The sequence below is a fragment of the Taeniopygia guttata genome, chromosome 10 (genome assembly GCF_048771995.1).
Source record: "Taeniopygia guttata chromosome 10, bTaeGut7.mat, whole genome shotgun sequence".
NCBI classification, from domain to species: Eukaryota; Metazoa; Chordata; class Aves; order Passeriformes; family Estrildidae; genus Taeniopygia; species Taeniopygia guttata.
The window spans coordinates 15,453,776-15,471,372 of record NC_133035.1 but is presented as its reverse complement, the minus strand read 5'-3'; the positions used below and the strand labels follow the sequence as shown (position 1 = coordinate 15,471,372).

Sequence of the window (17,597 nt, the reverse complement as noted above, 5' to 3'; positions counted from 1 at the left end):
TATTTCTAAATGCTGGTGAATATTTACATTAATCATAAATATATCCTTTGCTCACATTTTCCTTGAATTACTCAATTACTGCTGAGGGTCTTCCCTTCCAATAAACTCCCAAGCAGATACTTTTACCTGAGTTAATTTACCCAAATTCGAGAATGACTAAAGCACTCTATCTGCAACAAATCAACAATAATTTGGACCATCTCAGCTTCCTTCTGAGCTGGTAACTCTTAGGATGCAGAGGAGCAGATATTCTTATCAAGCCTCTGTGAGATTTACAGGGATAGATACATCAGGGCCCTGACACAGATAACACACAATATTAAAATCAGAAAAGGATTCACTACTAACACATGGCATAGTCTCTAAAGCCAAAGCTAGCATTTCCAAAACAGTCTATCAGCTTAGTTAAAGGTTGGAAAATCTAAAGGTTAAAGTTTGGTTAGAATGTATTTTGTCAATTTTTCAATTAAGGTATCCAGAGAAGCCAAACTCCTTCCTGGTGTGAACCTACTGGTCTGATGGGAAAATAATTCCAGTTCCACTTATGGTAACGCCTGCAGAATCAGGCCCTCCAAATTAAAAATATAAAATAAAACATAGCCCCATATAGAGCACAGGAAATTAAAAAGCAAGCCTCTGTTTCCTAGTGAGACAGCCCAGTTCAAGGAGTTGTTGTACTCTTACCCCAGGCAGGGAATTAGCAGCAGCCAGTTTAATTTCTAGGGGAGAACCATGCCCAGGGATGCTGATCTGCTGGGCAGGGCTCCCCAGTGAGATCCCTGGGCAGCAGGACAAAGCCTGAGCTCTGCTCTGCTTTGTGGCTGGCTCAGGAGGTGACTGAGGGGGAAGCAGAGCTGTGGCTGAAGGTTAAAATCAGAGGTTTTCAAGCAGAGAGAAAGGAAAGGTGTGTGGAGTTTCCAGCTGTGCTTTACTCAGTTATTTGCTTGCTTCCCACAAAGTGTGCTTCAGTGATTGACTTTTACTAACAGTGATCCATGGGGAAGCCAAGTCCTCAGTCCTATTCATGAACATTCCAAAAAAACAAACCTTCAGCAGCACCTCGTGTTTGGGCAAATGTGAGTAAATATTGCATTTGCACATACATGTCAAACCCAGTTATCCATACACTGCATAATTAGTGGACATGCTTCATGTTCCCTTATCTCCACAATTCTACAATCTAAAAGACACAAAGTTAGACTGGAACTTCTGAATGCCTTCTGCTCTTAGAGACTTTAGACTGCAAATGTCCTGAAACAAGTACCTTGAAGTAAAAATGTGAATTTTTAATTTCTATGCTATACATTAAATAGATTAAAAATATAAAACCTGGTAATTTTTATGGGGAAAGGAACACAGAGAGATAGTCTTGCTTTAAGACTCTAATCTCAAATCTGAATATCAGAATTTTGTAAGTGGAATGTGCAGTAAGAATACATAACCCTCCTTTTCTTGAAGCAGAGCCTAAGAAATCCCACTAAAGAGTTGTAGGCAGGTGAGATGAGGCCTTACCTAATTTCCTGCTGCAACAGGAGATGCACTTACACTCCATGCAAACTCCAGTGTGAATTGTTACACTGCACTGCCAAGGGATGTCCTTGCTTACCTAGTCAGATACTAAATGTCATAGCACAGCATTTTGCAAAGAATGTGAAACATTGCTCCTAATCCAGACAAATTAAAAGCATCAGCTTAACCTCAAATGTTTATTGCATTTAAAACAGCATTTATCAAAACAAAGAGCTCATCACAACATATATAGGTACTGAGCCATCCAAATCCCTTCATTTGGTATGTCTCCAGCAAAACAATTAACACAAATTATTCTGAAACCCAACATATCTACACCAAAAAAAAAAAAAAAAAAAAAAAAAAAAAGGTATCACCCTGTCTCCTGAACAGAAATCAATTCCACGTGGAAAAACCTAAAGAAAAACCTCCCAAACTACTGAAGTATCAATCTGAATTTCTGAATAAATAAACAGTTTTTCCTGCAGTTGAATGTTTTCACTCAAATCAGAGATCAGATCCCACACGCCTGCTTAAATATGCCTGACTTTGGTCCTTACAAAATGACAAGATTACAGTATGATAAACCAGATGATAGTTTGAAGCGAGACAATGAGGCATTGTTTACAGAGAAGATTGAGAAACTGGTTTAACAAAAGGGTTCCGTGGACATCTATTGTATGTACAAGAAGGAGATTTACTGTAGATTTTGTAATTTCTACAAGGCTCTTTCCAACCAGCTTCATTAAGTTGAAGTAAATCAAATCATGCAGAGATCTGGCTCAGCCAGAGAGACATGCCGGGAAAGATACAAAATGAAGAAGAACAGACGCGAGATGATAAGCTTTAGAATCTTTGGCATTTTTCATAAACATTTTCAAGGTTTTTAAATCTGTATATTCACCCATTTTCCCCCACACACTCGCCTATAAATACATTATACATGTACTCTTTATATACAACTCTGTATATGCATGGGTACACAAGCACACGTGCAAACAAAAAGGCATTTTTGTGGCTTTTTAAACCAGGATAATCTTTCCTCAATCCTTCCATTTGCAGCTACACACAGCTTTGCATAAGCAAAATACATTCTTTAGCCAATCAAGTATATGAAAATGTGCCTGTCCTTATTCAAAGGCACAGTGGGACTTCAAAAAATAAACTTATGAAAAACTACTGAATCGGGCTAATAACCCAGTGGAAGATACTCTGCTGTTGGTTTTCCTTCTTCAAATTCCTGGAACAAGCCCACAAGATTGTGCTATGGAGCCACACACAACTCCATCTGGATCACCAATCCATAAGCAAAGTTTTAACCATTTTACCTTTTATTAGATGACTTTCAAAGATTTTTTTTTTTTTTTTTAAAGAATCCTATCTCTCAGGTTTCTGTATTTCTTTGTACTGTCAATTACCCCAGGGAATGCTGGTGGTAATCCCTGCCTGGGAATCACAAGCAACAAATCCAGCTCTCGTTCTACCAATGACTTGTGGTGACAAATCACTCCCAAAATGTCCCACAACACCTAAAGGACCGAGGGCTGCAGTATCACCAAAATTAAGCAGGTTTTACATGATTCTGTGCTTTAGTTTCCCCAGTCAAACAACCTGACTAATGCTGGTTTTCTGAAATACATAAAGCAAATGCACAATTGCTAAAAGACTGGTAAGCAAGCAAAAAATCACATTCTCCACAGAACACAAAATGGGGTCCTTTCTTCTGTCTTTCCATTGCTGTTTCCACTTGACTTCACTTTTGGGTCCTGTCCTTGTGAACCACCAGGAAAGATTGCAAGAAGACATCAGTGGTGGACCAAAGCCTGCACACTTTTGCACATCCACTTCTTTGGGCACGTGCTCTCTTTCTGCACAAGCACTTGTCTCTTTAAGGCTATAAAGTGTTGTTTTGCTTGTTTTTTTTTCCTCTAGGATCTGTAGTGTTGACCCCTCTGGATTTAGACAGGAAAACAACAGCTATGCTGAAAATATCTGATGAGATGGAATTATAAAAGGCAAGCCAACAGAGTCTTTTCAGGTCACTGAGTTAGCCTTTTCTCTTAATCCTTTCATGGCAGAAGGTTTTCATGCATCCATTGCCAGCAATGGATCTCCGATGATTCCAGTATACAAAGAGTTAACCACGGGCTGGGCTTTAAAAAAAAAAAAAAAAAAAAGAAGAAAAGGAAAAAAAAAAAAGGAAAAAGGAGAACCCACAAGTGCTGGATGAAATACTGAGATACTGTTGGAGCTCCTAGCTCTTTCTGCTAATTATGATAAAAAACTTTTTAAAATGTACACTGCTTGAACAGAAGATGGGTATCAAAGACTCGTTAATTCAGAGCTTAAACCTTTCTAGGCACAGTGATTTAACTCAGAAAAGAATAGCTTTCATATCTTAATGTAAATCTGTTGGATATGTTAAAAACTGGTTCAGAGCATCTCCTCACATCAGCTCAGCTGATCTGCTACACTAAGCAGAATTATCTCTTCCTACATAACACAGGGAGTGCTGCCACATCCAGCCTTGTCTCTGCAATCAAAGGGAAAAAAAAAAAAAAAGAAAAAGAAAAGGTGCAGTTGCACCATCCTCTCCCATTCTCCTCCCCATCCCACAAAATAATTCACATTTCACCTTGCTCTTTTTTGGGGTTCCGTGCCAAAAAAGACAACCCGGGAAAGAAACCCAAGATAGGTGTTTATCAAAAACCACATCTTCCAAGGAAGAGAAAGTCCGTGGCAGTGACTCTAGTGTTGATCTGGAGCAAGAAGGAGGGGAGGGGTGCAGAGTGTGCACACGTGTGCAGGGAGGGAGGTGCTGCATTCCCAACCCCACTGCATCCTAGAGCGCGCTCCGCTTCTTCCTGATGGGGCTGGAGCTGCTGGATGGTTTCAATTCAGCCTGCTGCACCTGTAAAAACAAACAGGCATGACGTTTGCACTTAGGTAACTCTAGCCCACTGCAGCGTGTGTTAATGGCTCCCCCAGGACAAGCCCAGGGAAACTAAGGAAGGTTCAAAAGTAATGAATCATTTTCTAAACACAGGAACATGGGGGATTAATTGCAGGAAGGATTTGAGAAGTCATGCATCATTTCTTGAAACAAAAATATTAAAAGCAGATTTTTTCTAATGAGGTACATGGGGTTCTACCTGATTTCAGCAATCTTTTGGGTTTGTTTTGGTTTGGGAGTTGTTTTTCTTATCTTTCTGGCATTAACCTATTAGTTTAATAAACTTCTCTCAAGAGTCTCAATTCAAGTGGATCCCAATAGACAGTAAGATGACAGTTGTCAAAACCATACACAGACCCTGGGATGCTGAAATACTTAATAATTTCAAAAAAGGAAAATATTCTCCCAAACAGAACCTGGACAAAGCTACCTCCCCCTTTCAAAACAAATTCATACACAATATAATGATTAAAACATGTGTGGTGAACTGTCAAGGATGGTGTAACATCCAAATTGTCTGTTGTGTGAGACAAAAGTATTCCCACTGAAATCATGGGGAAAATTTGGCTAAAAGTGCCATCTTTTTCACTCCTCCTCTGTCTTTTGTCCAACACATGTGGTTGTAAATGGGTACTGTACAGACAGGAGCAATTTCTAACTCACTGCAGCACCCCAGCGAAATGCTGATGCATTGATAGCACGTAAAACAAAGCAGACAGAAGGACTTGGAGCTTCCATGGATGACTTGTCCCTAAAATGTGTTCCTGTCACTATTTTCAGCAGAGGTGGAAAACTCCAAGGTTTGTCCCATCCAGGGAACTTTTATCATTCCTCCCATAGAAAGTGGTGATCATTTTCCTTGGAGAGCTCAAAGGATCCCAATATGATAGAAACCACTCAAGGAAATGTTGTAAGTATAAATGTTAAATAAAGCATAAATAGAAAAGCAGCTTATCTTTAAACATAAACAAAGGGCATATGCAAACCATCACTGCAAATCCAGTGGCCTCTACAAGAGCAATGACAACAAATAAAAATACACTGAAGCTTAATGGCTCTATGATTGCTCCTGCTTAGCGTTTTTCCTCCCACCAGTCCATGGTGAGATTTCTTTCCAGTTATTAGTGCTGCCACCAACCAGTCTGGTGGCCTCTTGAGATAAATGTCACCAGAAGCTTTTTCCAACCCTGCTTCGACCAGATGCTGCAACACTGCACGTGAGCAATTCAGTTTCTGTCTCCAACAGCATAAAGTCACTACTGGTGAGACTGTGATCCCCTTAATGTCACTACAGGTGAGACTGTGATCCCCTAAAGTCACTACAGGTGAGACTGCGATTCCTTATTCCCAGTGAGCAGCACCTCACAGGGAAGGTGCCGGGATTCACAGAGAAAGGTACAATGTCAGAAGGATCCTGGGCATCAGGATCAGGGCCTGGGGACACAGATTCCAGTTAGTGAAAACAAAAGAAAGAATCCTTTATAGTGTGTGGCTTCATTACCCAGCAAGACTATTTTCCCTCCTCCAAGAGAAATAAACAGATCTTGACATTCGAAAGGATTTATTGTTCAAATAATTTCCAGGAAGATAGGCGAGATTGCTGAAGACAATGTTGTTGTTTCAAAGAAATGGGAGAAGAGACAAGACTTAACTGAAACTGAGGGAGGATTGATTCTGGTTAGATTAAAACTTATAATTCCATAATGGTAGAAGATTGATCTGATCAACTGTAGAGTATTTTAAACACATGTGAGGGTTTTCTTTAAAGAAAAAGATGAGCAGGGCATTGTCCAAAGGAGGCCTGGAGCTCAAGCACAATGTCACAGAAATAATTCCCCCCATTCCTCCCCCTATCTTGAGAAAAAGGAGAATTCAGCAAATCCTTTTGGATGGTTATCTCTATCAAAGAGACTATTTTTCTCCTCCCTCTGTACAAATACCGGAGCAGAAAGGTGACGAAAACCATAGCTCAGTAACCACGCTGAGTGATTTTCCAGATCATTTTTAAGTAGGTCTTTCCAGGATAATTTTTCCGCAATCATTTTATCCTTCTGACAAAGGATTTTGGCTCCCCTCTCTTCTAACACTCTCTCCCCCTCCCTTTGTGGATTTTCCCCAGATTCCTTATCTGTGTTATTCAAAAGCCTTTGGCATTGTATTCCCAAACAGAGCACCCAGCCGCTCTCAGTGTCACTCCTTGCCTCTGTTGGCTGTGGCCATTCATTACTTACCTTTTGAACATCAGATGGTACCCTGGAGAGGAAATCTAGTAGCTCATTATTGTCGATGGCATAGGGATTTCTAAGCTTCTTAGTAAATTTATTTATGCCTAGGATAAAAAAAAAAAAAATTAAAAAAAAATCAAGGCAAACAAAATAATACGAGCCTTTTCTACTCCCTCCCTCTAAATTCGTTCAGGCAAGGTGAAAAAGGGAAAGGGAATTCGCAAGTAAAAATTAGTGTGAAAACAGTGCCTCAGACTTAAAGCCACACACATGTTCTCTGTCACGTGGAATCACTCACAAGTGCTTCCTGGAGGAAGTAGAGGACATTATGGATAAAGGTATTTCTCTACTTTGGAGATCGTGTGCCGCCAACAACATGGTGAAAAGCGATTGCAGCAAGAATTCATTCTGGGGGATACTACAGGGAGAATACACACACTGAAAACCAGGTGTGCTGTTAAATCTGCTACCCTACATGACCAACTGGAAGGGTACGAAAGTAATTGGGAAAAAGACTTTTTTTCTTTCTATCCCTACAGAAAATGGAAGATTCCCTTCCCCATCCCTCATGGCTTATCCCATTTTTGCAGAGCCGCACTGGCCAAACTGCCCATATATGATACTGTGGGACAATGTAAAGCCTTATTAAAAGATTTACTTTAGTTTGATCTTTGTGTGAATAATTAGGCTTAACTGCAGAAATAGCAGTCCATCTCCATGGACTTAGTAAAGCTTCAGTTGGCAGAGGTGGTCCCTAGTCTGGACAGAAGATTCATAGGACTGTAATGTTCATATTATTGTGAAGTTCATAAGGTCTTCTCTTGCCTCTCTTAAGGTCTTCTGGGTGAAGAAAATCAGCAAACCCATTTTAAAGAATAGCAAAAAAATTCAAATGTTGGTTGCCTCTGAGGATCATAATACAGCATTCAATTCCATCATGCCCCTGTACAAAATCTCATAGTGGTTTCCCTGAAAGTGATTTCAAATGTGCTGGCTGCTCCAGCCTTCTCCTCTCCCTGAAATGTACCTGCTTCACATCTGAGATTCAGCTTTTAAGCCATATACTTGTAGCAAAATGACAACACAATTTTCTGTGTACCTGATTTTTAAAAAACAGAAAATACCATAAGGTCTTTTGAGGCCTTGCCACAGGGTAGTTGTTTAACATGTATCATATTTGAAGGCCCTGTCAGTCTAGATGATGTTGAATGGATGTATAGTTTTCATGTACTCACCATGTCTTCCATACAAGCAACAATATTTTGTTACTGAACTTTTTACTCCCAGCAATTTCTCCCCTTTCTTTTTGCCCTTTCTTTTGTTTGATTTAATCCTTTATTTCTTTGTTGCTGTTGCCCAAGAATGGCTGGTTTTTTAATCCCACCTTCTCATTCCCTCCCTTTTGCTACACCAAGACAGCAGCTGGTGGCTCAGCTCCAGGGGTGAGGGGGATCCCTACAAGGGACCCTAAAACTCAGAGCTAGATCAGGGCTGAGTTTCTGCAGGTCAGTGAGGATTTACCTGCACTGTGTTCTCCACACCTTTCTACCTCAAGGCTGAGATAAAAGCTAGCACCCTAAATAAGACAGGAGGCCATTAGGAGATGTAGAAAGTGTTTGGCACCTGGAATCATAAAATTGTTTGGAGGATGTCTTAAAAACCATATCGATCCAGCCCCCTGCCACAGGCAGGACACCTTCCACTAGACCAGACTGTTCCAAGCCCTGTCCAACCAAGCCTTGGACACTTCCACAGATGGGGCTGCCACAGCTTCTCTGTGCACACAGTGACAGAGCCTCACCACCCTCACAATAAATAATTTCTTCCTCATATCTAATCTAGACCTGCCCTCTCTGTGTTTAAAATCAGTCCCCTTAGTCCTATGCCCTTGAATGCCATCTCCTGTGAAAGATGATCTCACATTTCTTCATAACGCCACCAGGAAAGTTTTGCTTTTTAAAAGCTCCTCTTTTAGTTCATTATGTATCTTCATACAAATACTTTCTGTACTTTCTGACCCATGACAAAAGGAGATGCTCAGTGTTTCCCACTGGGCACAGCCTGTCCTGACTGCCAGGACACGCAGACCCAAAAGGCTCCCAGGGTCCAAATCTACATGGTCCAGCTCTGCAAACACATCTTGTCCACTTCCTACCATTTCCCAGCTGGAGGGTTCCAGCACCAGGAGTCTAATTACTTTCCTGCAGAAGAATAATAACACTGAAAGTAGCTTATCTAGGCTAATGTTCTTCTTGTGGTGCTGTTGGAAACTTATAAAGAACCCTAAGAAAAGCAAATTATCGGATAACCCAGGGGGGAGAAATGGTAATTTTAAGAAGTTCATAACATCTTTATTCACCTCTAAGCAACAGCACTTGTTTGTCTGTGTAACAGGTCGTTTAAAGCTTGTTTGATTTCACTCTGTAGACGTATATTGTATTTATCTCATAGAAATGAGACACAGTGGAGTACTTACCCCAGATTAAAACAATGTACCTCAGTGGTATAAAATACAAAATAACTGTTGCTGCTGCCAGGACCAAGCAAGCCAGGACAGAGAGGAAAGGCACCGTCCAGTTGAATGTGCTGAAAGGAAAAAACACAATCCCTCTCAACATTTCTGTTCTTGGACACCGTCTGTGCTCTGCTACCCAATAATAATTTAATGACCCCTTTGCAGTGCTCAGTGCAGTCAGAAATGCTGTAAATGGCAGGTCCTTTGGAAGGTGGATAAGTAGATTCCTACATCTGGGTGCTAGAATGGACTGAGGAAGGTATCTGAGAGGCAGATATCACAATAAGGAAAGAGAAGAGGAGCCCTGGGGAGCTCAGTGAAGTTGTCAGGCATGTAAGTGAGTTGTTGTTTTGCTTTTTTTTTGCTTCTTCTGCTATGTGCGGCACTTGTTGCACATCTCTGCTGGCCAGTCAGCTCTCCATTATTGATGAGCAGATTATCTGATCTGGAGATGGGGCTGAGCCACCTCCACTGGGTCACAGAGGAGGTGACACGAGGTGTGTGTCCAGTGCACAACCCAGGCATGGCAGGTAGCCAGAGTCAAACCCAGCAAATAACTTGCATTGGATTAATTGGGATGCCAAACTGTGAAAGAACAGTTTGAGTAATTTCTCTTATAACATTAGCGCCATAATATTCTATAAAACTCTGCCTACATATATATACATTTTGTCCTGCATCTTTACATTTTCAGCAATTCTTTACTACACTGAGTATAGGAGGCTGTCTTGGATAAGCTGTAATAACCTAGCAGCAGCCCAAGCTTCTGCATTCCAACAATCCACATTGGATTTTTCCCAAGAGGAGCACTCTTGAAAGGCTCAGTTGCTACAGCATTTTAGACTTTGGTCACATTTTAGTGAAAAACAGGATTTTATTTCACTCACACCTCTCTCATCTGCAAGCCAGTGATGGACTGAAGGTGAGAATCCAGTGCTACCACATCTTTGAAATTACTTTGTCTCCCTATACTGTTGTAAGACATAACAATATGCCCTGTACCAAATGCTGAGATACCTGGACTACAAGGATGCCCGTTAGTCCACAGGTGGATTTATGGATCTGGGCATCTCTGTTTCACACAATCTGCCTGCTAACTTCATCATATCGCAATGATGGGGAGTAGGAAGAAGAGAGAATGAATCTGGACCACTTATCAGGCTATAAAACAAGAAAAACTTCCCTTGACAGATAAAATTAATAGGACGCTTCAAGAATTACATTTAAGCTTCAATAGACGTATTAAATATTAAGTAAAAATAGGTGGGAGAGGACCCATCATTATCAATCAATGTAGCTTAAGTTAAAGCAAAAAAAAAAATAGCAAAACAGCTCAATTGAGTTGAACTATGAAAACTCCCTATGATTGTGTAACTGGAGTGACAGACGGAAACTGTAGCACAATTCAGTCTGTCACTTACAAAAAAAACTTTGATAGCAATTTTTTAATGGCACATCACTGCCGAGCTACAACAGAATCCTTCTGAAATTACATCGGGCGTCCACATTAATACCCAACGTGTTCTTTAAGACCATTGTTACCAAAATGAATACAAGAATTAATAGTGTTTAAGTGCTTTGAGTCTTCCTGCCATGCAGCTGGGCAGAACAGTGCCCTGTTCATGGACTGGAATACATCTTTGGGCCACTTCCACCCCAGCTGGGGTGTCCAGCGTGGCACATGTGGTTGCTGTATTTTTAGCTTGAACCCAGCTCTTCATTAAAGTGAGGCTCGGTCACAAACCATCACTTTGTGTTCAAAACAGACAACAATATGGATCAATTAAGCTCCAACAAAGACTGAGTTATAAAAGGTCTGTGTGTGTTTGTGTGTGGGATTTTCTTTTTTTTTTTCAGGCTCTTCACCTCCCTCCTTTGTGCGGTCAGGAATACCCTCTGTGTCTCACCCCCTGCCATGAGACCCTGAAAACTCCCTTTGGGCTTCCTCGAGGCACCAGCAGGAAGCAGACAGCTCAAAATGGCAAAGACAGAAGAGGATCAATGTGTTGTCCAGGGACACAAGTGACTGTAACCCCAACAGCCAGGTCAGGATGGAGAGGGTGTGGGAAAGGCAGCACTGACCATCAGTGCCCACTTTTTGTGGTGGGACTGCAAAGAAATGCCTGATGCTTCTGGGACCACATCTTCAAGCAGTATCTGTGGCACCCATGACTCCCCACCCTATCACAAACAGGCAAGTCCAGAAATTCAGGCAAACACAAAAGCTAAATTAGTAAGGGACACTGCTTCTCCTCTTCTCTGTGCTCTGCAAAGGTTTTCTGGAAAAAAAGACTGTAAGAGAAGAAGCAGTGCTGGGACTGGCCAGCTATCCTGCTGCACCTTGTAGCCATTTTTGGAGCAAGAAAATTATTCCACCTTCATCCTCCTGGTTCTGCTTCATTTCAAATCATGGTCAAGGAAGAAAAAAATATTTACTTACTTTTTAATCCTCTCTCCAAACGATGCTATTTCTTCCAGGATGCTTTGAACAGCTATGATGATCTCCTGGACCATGTGGATTCTCTCAATTAGCCCCTTTTTCTCAGATTCCTAATCAAAAGAAACCAGAAAATCAAAAGTTTTAATAATTTGCTAGGGTGTTCACATACACGTGGTGAAACTGAGATTTCCAGCACTGCTGATCCATCCATGACCTCAGGTATTCACTGAAGGAAGGACAGAACAAACACCCTGGGTTTATCACACAGAACCAACATTATTTGTATAGATCCCTGTATTTTCTTCCTTTTCCTCAGCACATGGGCAGAGGTTCCTTCATCTTCTAACACAACTTGACTGCAGGATCTCAACCAGGATTTCACACAATTGGATGCCAAAGCACAAGAGGTGCTGAGCACCCCTGGTGCAGAGTGCTGGCTGCTCAGTGCTCCTCAAGAACAAAAAATATTCTTGTGCAGAACTTCTAAATACCGCATTTCTGAGCTTTGTAGGCCCCTCACAGCCATGCTTGGTTTTGTATATAAATTAGCAGCAAGATAGTGAATGCAATATTTTTTGAGCATAATTTTTTTGAGACTTATTATTTTACTGGGTGAAAAAAAAAAGGATCAAAGGAAAAAATGTCATTTTCCTTTTGCAGCGGCCATCTCAACTTCATTTCTTACTGCTTATTTTAGGCAACAACATTACAGGACATTACTACACATGTGCAGAAATAAAAAGGAAGCACAGAATGAATTAAAAATCAAAATTACTTAAATCAGGCTTGAAAACCAGTATACAATTATCAGCATTCAGCATTTCTTTGCCAGCAATCTCACACACATACAGGCATGCAAATTGGCATGGTTGCAGATATTCTCGCAAGAAATCAGCAAAACATTCACTTATTACAAAATGCAGAGCCCTGGACATTGATTTTACATCACATTTGGACACTTAAAAATCAGTCCAATTTAGAAAAAAAAATAAAACAACAAAAATCAAACTAACAAAACATTTTAAGCTGTGTTTTAACCAATCTGTTTCCAAGAAAGGGAGGTGGTGGCAAAGAGCATTTTGTATCCCTGCTCTCCATGGCCCACACCAGTCAAGGTAGAGGAAAGGCTGGGTGGCAATGAGCAAGGGCCAGAGATTTTTGCATCAACACTGCTGCAATTCTGCCTCTGTGTTGTCATCCACATTCCTCCTCCATGTAGGACAGGGATTGAGGTTATTTAAAGTCACACAGGACCACAGAGGTGAGGGCTCTTGCTCCAGCATTTTGACTTTACCATGCTGGGAGAGGGTCTGTATGGGGCTGAGACAGGGCACCACCCTGCAGAGGGTGCTGGAATAACCAGTGACCCATCCTAGGATGCTGAGAGGCAGGCATGGGAATACAGCCCTTACACCACTTTGAATTACTTGCTGCCCATTTCTCTTCCCAGCAATTTTTGAGTTTAAAAAGCCAGCCAAAACCACCATGGAGTTATCAAGCTCCAGACATTTGAATATTTGCCTTTAGGTTGCAAGTCAGTGCACAATGAATAGAAGCAGCATTTTAAATAATCACACATTTGGGTGTGAAAATGAGTATTTTTACATTAATAAAACAACCAACAAAAATGAAACCCTTGGGGTGTGAAATAACCCCATAACAAAATAAATAAATAAATAGTCAGTTTATGTGAAAATAGCACCAAAAAGTCATTTTCACACAGCTCCAGTTATAATCTCGTTAGGCTCAAATGTAAATGACACATTGAAATTATATTTAACTATTTCCTCACTGGAATGGCACAAAGTCCTTTAGCCATAGCTGGCTTTTTTCCCACCAAACCTGCAAGCAGAATTTGGGGAGCAGCTCATGGAAAACCAGACAGTGGGAATTTCATTCTGTCCAAATCAGGCAGAGGGGTAAAGAAACCACTTAAATAAAGTGATATTGCAGGGCAAGCCTGCTCTTGCTGCCCGGAGCTGCAAGGCAGATCATCTGCCAGCTCTGCCTGCATCATGCTGACTTCATTTACACGTCCTCGATGGAGCTCAGAGATGTGGTGATAACACAGTTTAACCAACACAACACAACACGACTCCTGCTGCAGCCACGAAGCAAAGCCAGAAATTAAACCAGAAACTACCAGTCCCTAAGTTATCACAACTGCACGCCCATGCCCACCTGGCTGCATGCTAAAATCACCCCTGGACAACAATGCTTTCAATTTCTGATGCAAAATATGGCCAACCAATGCAAAGACAGCGACAAACTGGGATTAGAAAACCTTGTAAATAAAATTAGTTATTCAAGAGGAAAAATAGGCTGCAACTGTGTGTATGCATGATGGGCATAATTGTTTGAAAGTCCTGGGAATTTGTCAATGCCATTTCTTGGTTATTGTTGTTTGGTTCTGGAAACCTGCAGTCTAAACACGTGGACAGGATTATTAGGTCACTGGTTAAGCAACAGAGAAGCAGACAAATGAAGTACAACAAATGGGATTTTCCAAATTATTTAGGTTTTGAGTGTTGTTTATGCTGTGTGAAGCCAGCACCTCAGAAAACACTGTCAGAAGCAGTTAGAGTCCATCAGGATGAAGCCTGGGCCCTATTTATTAGGAAATGGGCAACTGTCATAGAGAGAGCTGTATTTGAACACTGCCATGTGTGGTTGTGTTTTTCTTTACATGGAAAATGTAAAGAAAGAATCCAAAATACATCTTCCAGTAAACACACTTCCTCATCCATGCCAGGTCCCACCACCCAGACAATTATTCTCCGTCCTCTCCAGGTGTCATGTCTTTCTGATTTCTTCTGGACTCCATGTATCATACTGCTTGAAAACTGGATTTGGATACCAATAGTTTAAGATCGCAGCTCAGAAGCTTTTGCATGAATTGAAAACAAAATATCATGCCTGTTTCTGGCATTATTTCCCTAAAAACAGTTGTGATAACTTCCATCAATTCAAGGCCTTTGTCTCCTTTATTTCTTAGCTGATTACAGCACTGTGGGTGGACCAAAACTAGTCTTCAGCCTCTGGGAAAGAATTAACTCCATCAAAATGAATTTACAACTGAGAATTAATTATATAATCAGTGTGTTACTTCAACTCTTCCTTGCATATCCTGATTTAAAAATCCTTCATTTCTACATTAATTGCCTGAACAAAATCACAAAAGGGGGTTTACAAAAGATTAAGCATGTCAGGGGAGGGGGAAAAAAAACCCAACACCAAGCAAGACCCAGCAATTTCAGAAATTAAGTTTTTTATCTCCAGCTGACATACATCAACTTGAAATCAGAAAGACGTCAAATCTCTGCTTTACTGCAAGATGCTCCTAGATTTTTCTGTTTCTCAAATATGTAACAGTTAAACAGGACATATAAACACACTTAAAGAGCTACCACAGCTCTGGGATCTCCCTTCCCCAGAAGGAACTTATGCTGCTCTGAGACATTTAGGGTCAGTTGCAAAAGAAATCTTCATACAACCACAGCATGGAGGGGCTTCCAGCGCTGAAGACTTTAAAGGAGTGGGAGTATGGGGCAGACCAGGACAGGACGTCCCCAGCGCTCACACAGCAATTCACAATGGGTGAGCTGCAGCAGTCGGAGCTGGTCTTGCAAGGGAAAATCCTAAGAGTTATGGGGGAAGACACTGAAGGCAAAATTCTTCACTCATCTGCTCTGGAACAAAGGCCAAATGCCACCCATTAGTGCTTCTTCTCCAGCCAAGCATCCATTACTGAATTCAAAGCTTGGATGGTGGAGATCCCCTAACTTCTTTTGATCATTTGTTTCAATGATTAATAGCTTTCATCTTTACAGAAAGCTGTTTCCTAGTTTTTAAATCTATCCTTCAAATATTTTTCCTCTGGATACATCCAAAACAGCAAGCAACACTCCAAATGCACAGACAATTTTTGCTGTTGTTCTCTAAGTGTATTTCTGATGTATATTGCAAGTATCATATGCACACAAGGCTTGAAGCCATGGGTAAGTTCTACATAATACTTGCTCACTTGGATTTCATAGAAAACACTTGCAGAGAAAAATCTTGCATGCAACTTTCAAACAAGTGGTATTCATCAGCAGATTTCTGGCATGCCAAGGGAAACTCAATATATAAAGCTGAGGAACACTTGGGGGCAAAGATGAGGAAAAGGGGAGGAGAAAACATAAATATGGATTAATGAAAAGGAGGAAGAAAACAGGATACAGGCAGCTCAGTCAGGAATGAAAATCCTGAATCTCTTCAGGGATTGGAAGAATTAGTCTGCCTAGCCCTGGGCTGGCCTAACTTTCAGGATTAGCTTTCTTACAGTAGCTGTCTCATTATGCTACTGCTGCTACAAGCACATTAGGGTGATGTTTTACCAGGATTTATCTAATGTACCAGTTATTAATTCTTCAGTGTATTAGCAACAAACAAGATTGATGGAAAGGGAAAAGAAAGGAGAATAGCTCAGGCATGCATTCCTTTTTGCTCCACTATTATTCTGCTTAAAAAAAAAAAAAAAAACCAAAAAAAACAAAACATGCTGTAGTTATTTAAGGAAAAGCAGAGTTAGGCAAAGTTGGATTTAATTTGCAACTTGCTCTCTGCTGGACTACAAAACTCAGACCTTATCGGTGTCCAGCAAAAACTGTGCCAAAAAACATCTTAGGGCCAAAACACTCATCCATGAAGAACTTCTGACACCAAAAGGATTTTATTTGGTATAAACAGCAGACCACTGGCCTCTATTGTCAGCAGGGAGCCCTTCACTGACGCTCCAGTCTAGCAGCAGAAAGGAGCTCCTGTGGGAGGTGGCAGCCATGGAGTGACAGACAGAGTCTTGGTAGCTAAAATGAAATGAATTCCAGGCAGAGCTTTGCAAACAGTCACCACAGCAACCTTGAACTGGCTCCTGCCTTCGGTGGGAGCCCAAGGCTGCTGAGAGGAGCCCAGCAATCTGCCCTGCCCTGAGCTGCAGAGTCTGCTGGGGTGGAGGAGAGCTCCAGGCACTTCCAGGAGGACGGGCACGCCGAGGGGACAGCTGCCAAACTCTGAGCAACTGCCTCGCGCAGTCCTGAAACTGTGCATCACAGGATCTTTTTGTTTATTAACACCACGCCGCAAATGTGCCTGCCTGTGGAAATTTAGCGAATCTGAGTGTACTTGAAATAATTACCAAATAGAGGAAATGCAACACATACAGGTCAATTTATGCTCTCAGTTAAAAAGGTGTGAAATCTGGAATAATTCCACCAGAGCCAATAGAATCACTTCAGACTGGTATGAAGGAGAGCAGCATCGGTCTTAAAAGGACACATTTGGAAAGCAATAGCACATCATCCTACAGCTCAGGCTGGGAACACTCCCTGAAGGGCAGAAGATGACCACTCCGTGCCTTGTCCAGCACTTTCTCTGCCTGCACTAGACAAATTTCATCCGTGCACAGGGGATCAACAAAAGTCTCCTAAGCCAAGCCCAAGAAAAACCTTATGTGAAAAACCCTAGCTCACAATTCAGTTTCTTTCTCTATGCACAGGCATGAAATGCAGGGGGCTTAAGAAGCATTTTCTGTACATGCTCACGTTTTCATAGATGTGTCAAATAACCCAAAGTCCACTGGTATTGCCACAAGTTTTCAAGCAGTATCAGCATCACAACAAAATAAAACACAATTCAGGTGAGGAACACATGCTTAAGAAGCAACAAGAATCAATCCTGAATGGAGATAAAAAGTCATCAGTCATCTTTGATTCAAAAACCAGAAAGGGAAAGAAAATTAATTTTGTCAAAATAAATGCTTTCTCCTGGAAACACATGAGACTTAAGAGCAATCACATGGTTATTAGACTTAAAACTACTGGATCATCATCTGTAATCTAGGTAATGATCTTCAGCAATTTGGGGTACAGGAGAAGGAGGTATCTATTCATGTATCTAGCCAATCCAAAATAAAAT

At 41.1% G+C, this 17,597-nt stretch overlaps 1 protein-coding gene across 3 annotated transcripts in view; it reads right to left on the bottom strand.

Annotated features, from left to right (window-relative positions):
- Positions 1–1,687: 1,687 nt before the first annotated feature.
- MCTP2 (multiple C2 and transmembrane domain containing 2) overlaps positions 1,688–17,597 on the bottom strand; it is a 121,109-nt gene continuing 105,199 nt past the window's right edge. For 2 of the 3 annotated variants that reach the window (XM_072933717.1, XM_030281240.4), the window contains exons 21-24: positions 11,643–11,752; positions 9,164–9,273; positions 6,694–6,791; positions 1,688–4,420 (exon numbers count right to left, since the gene is read on the bottom strand). In XM_072933717.1, coding sequence (XP_072789818.1) covers positions 4,352–4,420; positions 6,694–6,791; positions 9,164–9,273; positions 11,643–11,752 — 387 coding nt within the window. In that variant the 3' untranslated portion in view covers positions 1,688–4,351. The remainder of the gene's footprint in view (positions 4,421–6,693; positions 6,792–9,163; positions 9,274–11,642; positions 11,753–17,597) is intronic. The other variant, XM_030281241.4, reaches the window with a different exon arrangement.